Source organism: Arachis hypogaea, chromosome 4 (assembly GCF_003086295.3).
Source record: "Arachis hypogaea cultivar Tifrunner chromosome 4, arahy.Tifrunner.gnm2.J5K5, whole genome shotgun sequence".
Classification (NCBI taxonomy): domain Eukaryota; kingdom Viridiplantae; phylum Streptophyta; class Magnoliopsida; order Fabales; family Fabaceae; genus Arachis; species Arachis hypogaea.
The window spans coordinates 126,355,093-126,363,719 of record NC_092039.1 but is presented as its reverse complement, the minus strand read 5'-3'; the positions used below and the strand labels follow the sequence as shown (position 1 = coordinate 126,363,719).

At 29.2% G+C, this 8,627-nt stretch overlaps 1 protein-coding gene across 3 annotated transcripts; it reads left to right on the top strand.

Moving 5' to 3' along the window:
* Positions 1-4,275: 4,275 nt before the first annotated feature.
* On the top strand, positions 4,276-6,092 carry LOC112744757 (F-box protein CPR1-like). Of its 3 annotated transcripts, none has more exons than XR_011880643.1 (2): positions 4,276-4,530; positions 5,805-6,092. XR_011880643.1 is itself a non-coding variant. In XM_072233996.1 (2 exons), exons 1-2 carry the CDS (start codon positions 4,331-4,333, stop codon positions 5,825-5,827), a joined length of 1,260 nt encoding a protein of 419 aa, XP_072090097.1. In that variant the 5' UTR covers positions 4,302-4,330; the 3' UTR covers positions 5,828-6,092. The 3 variants fall into 3 exon arrangements, 2 of the variants coding, with proteins under 2 accessions (XP_072090097.1, XP_072090098.1); XM_072233996.1 differs by having other exon boundaries at positions 4,302-5,567; XM_072233997.1 differs by having other exon boundaries at positions 4,302-5,601.
* The last annotated feature ends 2,535 nt before the right edge of the window (positions 6,093-8,627 follow it).

Here is an 8,627-nt window from a genome sequence, read left to right as displayed (position 1 = left end):
TTGAGAGGCAGTGGCATTGTCCACTTGCTCTGGGTAAAGATTGTTGTGCGTGGGGATCATGGTGGTTTACCGCCAACGAATTTGTTGTTTTCCAATTGAAAACGTTTGTGGGGATCGTGGTGGTGTACCACTCACCAGATGGGAATTGTGGTTCTGTACTACTCACCTGTTTTCAAGAGGACAATGTCCAAGATAGCTACCGGACATATCGGGTTGGCTGTAGGACAAACATTCATCATATGCATTTGCATGCTTTATTTGGGTTTGAATTTGTCTTGGTTTGCCTAACTGCTTAACTATTATTAACTGCTATCTAAGCTACTTGCTGTATCTGCTATCTATACCTGTGTTTTCCTTGTCTGTTTTACCTGTGTTTGTTCTGGTGTGGTACTTTTGAGATTGAGTATTGGTGCTGAATTGATGATAGTGTTGATTAATTGCATGATTGGTTTCTGATTAAGGTTTAGTTAAGTATGAAAAATCAAGCTAGTTTAGCATAAACTTAATGAACCTATGCTTGAATAGGTTGGTCATTCATACAGTTTACGAAACTTTTAAAATCTTCTTCTAAGAAAAGAAAGGCTTTGAATTTTGGATAATTAACTGATTTCTTAAAAAAAGTTTTGGATTTTTGCAAGTTAATAGTTGATTTTCAAAAGTTTCATATGACAAGCAATGAGCACTGTACTTGAAAACAGTTTTCTTTCTAAATATCTTCTTATGACAATTCTGAAAATCCGTGGTAAGAGTGTAAGACTATGTGATTAGGTTGTCACTCCCTACAATTTTATCTTTTCAGGACGGGCGAATAAACTTGCGGAGTTTTTGCTAAGTACTTAGATATGTTGTTTTTGTTTGTATTCATATGTAATAGATTTTCCTCGTCTTTATTACTAAATTCTTGTAAGAGGGATATGATTCGTGACTGTAATGACATGTATATATATATATATATATATATATATATATATATATATATAATATTTGTAAGTTGCTTGAGTAAGAAGTTTTGTATATATGTATATGCTTGTTTGTTTTCATGAAAAAGCATTTCCGTATTTTTAAAGAAAACAGCGATACAGTTTCGAGTCAAAGACTCCTATTTTATTATTATGTATACGGAAGTCGTCGTAATACTTCTTGTTATCAGAGTGACGCAATCGGAAGCGTGACATTTTGATAGTAACGATGTTACAATAATGACAAAATATTTGGATGAAATTGTCAATTTTTATATATTCTCTACAATATTAATTTTTAAATGTAATAAATTTTTTTATGATGTAGGTTTTCAATTGTGTATTTAGGGCTCAAATATGTGCACATAAAATATAAAAATTTAACTATCTTGAGTATATACTTTTACAACTTTTAAAATTGTTACAAATTCTATATTGTAAACTATGTTGTGGACACTAATATAAGTCTTGTGTCTCTTATTATTTTTCCTGTTTTTTCTAGAGCTCTATCTAAATCTAAGTATCATAATAAAGAAGATTATTTAATTTGCTTGCTTCCATATTTTTTTTATTTGGCTGTTTAATGACTAAAGACGAGATAGTGAATGTACAAGTAAAATTATTTATGTAAAACTTAAAGATATTTTATTTTATCAATTATATACACAAAATATACACTTTTCTTTTTAATCATGCTGTTAACACAGTTGGTTTTAATTTGTTCTCTAGTAAATTATGGCTGACTTAGACAAAAATAAATTAATACTTAATCACCTTGTATATTAAACCACAAAAATTTAAAATGAAAAATGTAATATAATTTTTTATTACAAAATATGCTAAAACAAAAGACTTTTAAAAAAACAAAAAAAAAGGAGAGAAAATAAACTATGGTTGTTCAGGAATTGGTTAAAAAAATTGTTTATTCGAATATTTTTATTTGATTAATTTATTATAGTATAAATATTTTAATGTTAATTGCACAGTATTTTTTTTGTGAAAGATAAAAGTAGAAAATATTGAATAAATAATTAGAATTTAAGAGTGAAAAATATATGGCAAAAGCTAGTGCACTTTAGACAAAGTAGGGAGTGTAGCACTCTTTAAAAGTTAACCTGCTATCAAAAGTAATTAGGTAAATTAAATTTATTTATTATTGTTATTTTTTTTGTCATGGACTGAACAAACAAACCGGCACTAACAAAAAAAACTAATTTGCTCGTTTAACACATGACTATCTTTATACCAGAAAAGTACTCAGAAAAATTTGATCGACTTCCTCCGTGTTGATGTGATGTCTTCAAGCATTTTTACTGTTTTGTTTGCTAGCAGGCCACTATTGTTCTGTCTAGCCATAGATTTTGATGCTCTTGAACCCACCCCATTCCACATCTACCATAAATGGACCTTCAAAGTCCAAAAAATTGCTGCCATAGAAAAGGAAGACGCTGTCTGTCGTCGCTGCTGGTTGGTTAACTCCAAACGTAAAACTGATTCTGTAGAAGAACCCGGTCTCCATGAAGGCGCCATGATTCTCAGATGACAACGCAATAAAAGCACAAAATACATGACAGTTACAACAAGTCCATTATCTTTTATTTCAAATTATCCTCAACGTGTACGTAATAGAATGAAAAATTAAAATATAATTATATTTAAACAATTATTTGTATTATTTTTATTAATTTATTCAAAAAATAATTAAATTTTGAAGCTAATTGGTATAAAATATTACATATATAAAACTAAGAAAAATTTTTAAGAATGAGCCTAATAAATAATTATTTTATTTAATATATAATTAAGAGTATTTTTTTCTTTGCCAACGAGTTATAGTTCAAATGACATAGTCTCTATATTCACCTAAAAGTTGGTAAAAAAAAAGAATACTTTTTTTTATTAACTTTTTTAAACATTAATTATTTATTTTACATACAATATAGAAATAAATGAATATAATATTTATTGAGTAGACGCAGTTACGTAAAAAAAATTTATTGTCATAGTATTTGAACCAAAGAAAAAAAAGTATTATTTTAAGAAAAACTAATAATATATTTTTAATAATATTCTTAATACAAAATAATAAATTTTAAATATTTTTTTAAATAATATATATTAACTAAAATAATATAATTATCCCAAATAATATATTATAAATATAGTAAAATGACATATTTCAATAAAAAAATTGTTAATAAAAACTTATATAAATTTTTGTTTCGCACAAAATAAAATTATTATATGTTTGTTTGCTTTTTACGTTGTATATATGTTTTTTTAATTAAATTAGTATAATATAAAATCTTTCATCATTCTGTTTATATTTAATGTTTTAATTTTGTTTCTCACAAAATAAAATTATATCTATATAACACAAAATTTTTTATCATTGTGTTTATATTTAATATTATAATTTTATTTCACATAAAACAAAATTTATTTAAATTTTAATATTATATACATAATATATATATATATATATATATATATAACACAAAATTTTTTAGCATTGTGTTTATATTTAATATTATAATTTTATTTCACACAAAACAAAATTTATTTAAATTTCACATAATATATATTTAATATTATTTTTTTTAAGATTCTAATATATCTTTTTTTCTAGATTTAGTACATGAATTTTTAACTTATTTTTTATGTATTATTTATTTTAATTCTAAAGTCCAATAATTTTTTTGACAGACATTTGTTTTTAATATTTATATACTATTTTTTTTATTTTGAACTTCAGCCCAATATCTGAGACTTACAAAAAAAATCTAAAACTTATCAAAAAATGATTAACCTGATTAACATGTTACCTTTTTAAATTCAGACCATTCAAATAAAATATAATAAATGAAGAGTTCAGATTTACGAATTCACAAGGTGTGCAGCACTCCATACTTAACAAGGAACGTTTAAGGATGAACCAAAATATATTGAATTAAAAAGTTTAATTTAGAGTGATTTGTTAATGAACTAAATAAGAATACTAAATAAATTTAACTTTACTATTTTATACCCTTTTCAAAATGAATCCTTAAAAATAGAATTTATATATTTTATTTTTGTAAAATTTAGAATAATATAACTAAATATTGTTATTTATTTAATTTTTTTAAATATTAATTTAAAAAAACTAAAACAGACACAATTAAATATATTTATTATTTTTTTAATTTAAAAAATTTTAAAAAATTAGAATAACCAAATTAAAATTCAAAATTTTAAATTTAAATCTTCTTAACCTAACATATTATAAATAAAATCCTAAATATTCTTTTAAACACAGATTTCAATTGGTTACCGCACTTATGTGGTAACTAAAACAAACCTTTCTTCCGGTAAAAATTAAAAATTGGTATATGAATTGCGAAAAGCTCAGCAATCCAAGGATGGATAAGAAGAAGAAGCTGAAGCACACGGTGAACAAAGCAAAAGAGGAATCAAGCATGGAAAAGAAGCATCAGAATGGCAAGAGCAAGAGCATTCACCACATCCTCCCTCTTGACCTGATTCACATAATCCTTCTGCGGGTGCCGATCAGACATCTCGCTCGCCTCAGGTGCGTTTCCAAGCTCTGGTGCTCTCTAATTTCTAATCGTGACTTTGCGGAATTGCATTTTCACCATTCTCCCGCTGCCACCAACGCATGCTTCTTCATGAAAAACGACACTATGGCTGACTTGGTCTACTTAGACGACAATGATGCATCACAAAAAGAGGTGTGTCCCCCTTTCCGAAAGAAACCACCTTCTGTTTTTTTGGTCGTAGGATCCTGCAGAGGCTTTATTCTCTTCCATCGAGACCCACATTTTCTTGTGGTATGGAACCCACTCACTGGATCCAGCAAAAGAATATCCTACTCTCATATTGTTCATCGTAGTAAGTCCCCTGTCTATGGCAGGATTGCCTACGGTGTGTATCTGCATGGATTTGGTTATGATGCATCACAGGATGATTACTTACTTCTTGTAGCTTGGTGCGATTGCGAATTACAATATCATTTGGATTGCTTTTCCTTGAGAACCAATTCATGGATTAATCTTGATGCTGCTGTCCCCAATCGCTTGGGTTTTCTTTGCTGGCATTCTGGTGGGTTGTTCTTTAATGGCGCTGTTCATTGGGTGCCTTTCGATCTTAAAGATTACAGGGATGCTATTATTATCTTTGATCTCGTGGAAATGACTTTTTCAACTATATCTGCGCCGGAACAACTGTCAAGCTCTTATACATGTCTTGCCCTACTCGGAGGCTGCCTATCCTTGTATTCTTGCAAGGATGATTGCTATAACACTGACATATGGGTGATGAAAGAATATAAAGTGCACTCATCTTGGACTCTCTATCAGATTCCTTGCAAGTACTTCCGGCCTCTGTGCTTATCTAGTAATAAGGATATTATTGGAAGAGGTTATACTTCATGTGGTAAAACAGGGTACTTCATATATAATGTGAGAGGAGACCTGCTCAAGCATTTTAAAGATCTGTGTTGTCAGCTTCCGAGACGTGAACCCATTATTGTGTATACAGAGAGTCTCTTGCCACTCCCTAGTGACATTAAGGATAAGGATAACAAGAACAAGATGAAGAAGGAAATCCGTATGTAACCATTTTCCTATGCTTTGCACGACCTGTTAGTTTTCATTGCATTTTGCATCAAGTTCCAATCAAATGTGACTTTTGTTTCTGGATGCTGAAATTTGAATTTATCAATGCTTGGGAATCATTGATCACTGTCTTGCTTCCTGTAGTCCGGGCTTGTGGTGCAGTTTTGAAGTTTAGATTATTTTCATGTCTAAAACTTTGTCTTTTACCTGAGCTTTTTTTTTTTTGCAGGCCATCAAGTTCACCATGAATAATTTGAACAACCTGGTGTTGCTAAAGGTTAGCATCAGACAAAGAAAGAGAATTAGGAGCCAACATACAAGTGAAGAGCTTGACACATGGGGAAGAAGAACATTTGAAAAGTGCAAATGAAGTTTAGTTGGTTATGCAAAAATTTAGATGTTTTATTTCTTAGTTGGTTATGTAAAACTTTAGATGCTTTATTTTGCAGATTGCATATTGTACTTTTCTTTTATCATGTCAAAACCTTATGAATCCAATCTAGAAGTTTTAATTGTAGATTCTTTTAGGGATAATACGTTTCTCCTGCAAACTTGAGATGCTAGGTGTAGAGTCTAGTGAATTTGTCAAATGAATCTCTTGTAAAATTTCTCCTCAGCACTCACCCCTTCATTCGTCTTCATCAAGGACCCTGCAGAAGCTCGCTACTGCTCTGATCTAAACGAAATATTTCATGACGATACTATTATTCGGTTGCTCAGGTAGAAGAACTACATGACGAACATATGAATGGAGTGTTATTTTTGTTTGCTGGATTGGAATTATGATTTTCTCTGTTTAGGTGTGACAAACTTTTTCTTTTTTGAATGATTTGTTAGTTGAATTGAATATCTTTTCCGATCTGAAAGTTTGGTTAAGCTTTATTAGTTTGATTATCAATTTTACTATGGTTTTGTTTGTTGAACATGACTTTTCCTTCATGAGACTATTTATTTGGATGTGTTTATTTTAAATTTTTTAAATTATTCTAATCTAGTTGAACCGCTAAAAATATAATCAAAATTTTTTTTCCTTGACTAAACTGGTTTTTACTATTGTCAACACTAGAAGTCTTAAGACAAAAGAAACAAGCTAAGCTTTTATTTTTATCAACTTTTACTTGCATTGTGATGCATGATGAAAAGATCCGTGAATCTTCGTACAATGAGAATTAAAATTTACTATCTTGTAACTACTAATGAGCTTTGATGGTGAACTTGACGGCAAATGCTTATTAAGAAATCACATTAATCCTTGAATTAAGATTTGTTGTTCATTGGTTGAAACCTTTGACCAAAATCAGCAGTAACTCAAAAAAAATAAAAAATAAAAAAAATTTATGGTTGCTGAAAATTACTTCCAAATAACCGATTCCAAGGTTGCATTATTTCTAGGAACTGAAAAGAGAACAAAAAAACGCGGGAAAATGCTCGTCTTTTTAACCGAATTGATGGAATAGGCATATGAATCTTTTTCCTCGCCAAAAACCCTAACAACTTGGACACTTGATTCTGTTGTAAATAAAGTGTAGGTTTGCAAGTTGAGCTGGAAAGAAGCATCTCAAAACTCTTGTTCTATTTTTCTTTTACTTTAAAATATGATTTTCTTCCAACTATGTTTGGGAAAGACTCAAACATTTGAAAATGCAATTGAGTTCCCTCTTGTTAAATTCAATATGTCTTTTAATTATATATAATAGTAAAATAATATTTCTTAGATTATGAATGCAGTTGAAGTTTTACATTTACTTCTTTATGTTTTATAGCTGTACAATATTTTCTTTGTTGCATTATCTTTCACTGATCTATCATTAGATTCGGTTCTTTGAATACTAACTGCTCTGTTTAAATGATTCTAAAAAGCTTATATTGCTAATCGCCTTTTCTTCATGCGTTGGTGGTCGATAGAAAGAGTGTAATAGGTCGTACAATGTATACACACAATATTACACTTTACTACGAGATTTAACATGTGAATTCCACCTTGAAATTTATCAATTTACTAATTCAGTTTTTTTGCTTTAAGAGTGAGCTGTATTGGCTCATTAAATTCTATTTTTCTGCATGTAAATACATAAATATAAGCATATAATCATCTTGATTATAAGTCAAGGAAAAATGGATCGTTAAAAATCAATTCTCAGAAATGGTAGAGTTAAATGCTATAACCTATAGTGCATTTAGCTTGTTGATAAAAAGATTGCATTTTTACCTTCAATTTTCTTTTCTTTTCTTTTTTTTTTCTTTAATTTGATAGTTTAGTAAAGCTTTCTCTGAAACTACGAAGCTATACAAGCTTAAACAGGTAACTATTAACGAAATCTCAAAACAAAATTAAACTCACCATTATCATGCCACTCACCAACAGGATACACATATAAGAGGAATCTCGATAAAAAAAACCTCTAAGAAACATAAAGAGAAAAAAGCGTACTCCTTTTATATGAACTAAGGCGATTAAAAAAATAGTAGATATTACAATAAAAATTTTATAATTCTCTTCATGTAAATATACTTATTTTGTATTGAATTACAGAGTTTCACTTTGATATGTTATAAAAGTGTTACCTTTATTTAAAGTGTGACTAAATAAATAAATTACACTTTTAACACAAGTATCTTTATAAAAAGATATTTTTAGCATCTTCATTTGAGTAAGTGTTTTAAAAAATGGTGGGTACTCCCATGAAGATATTATAATTGTCTTCATGTGATGATTTTTCTTTTTGACCCTTAGATGATGGAGTGTAGGGTTAGATTTTGATATGTTATAAAAGTGTTGTTTTTATTTGAAGTGTGGCCAAATCAATAAATCACACTTTTATACAAAGCATCTTCATAAAAAGATGTTTTTTGCATCTTCATTTGAGTAGCTCCCTTAAAAAATACATCACACATAAAACCAAACAAACACCATTATATCCAAGATCCAACCTCACAACATCCAAATAGAACGGCTCTCCGGTTTACTCTCGCATGTAGGGGTGTTCATGGATCGGATCCGATCCGCATATCAGCGGTATTTATCCGAATTCGATCTAAAAATTGCGGATAT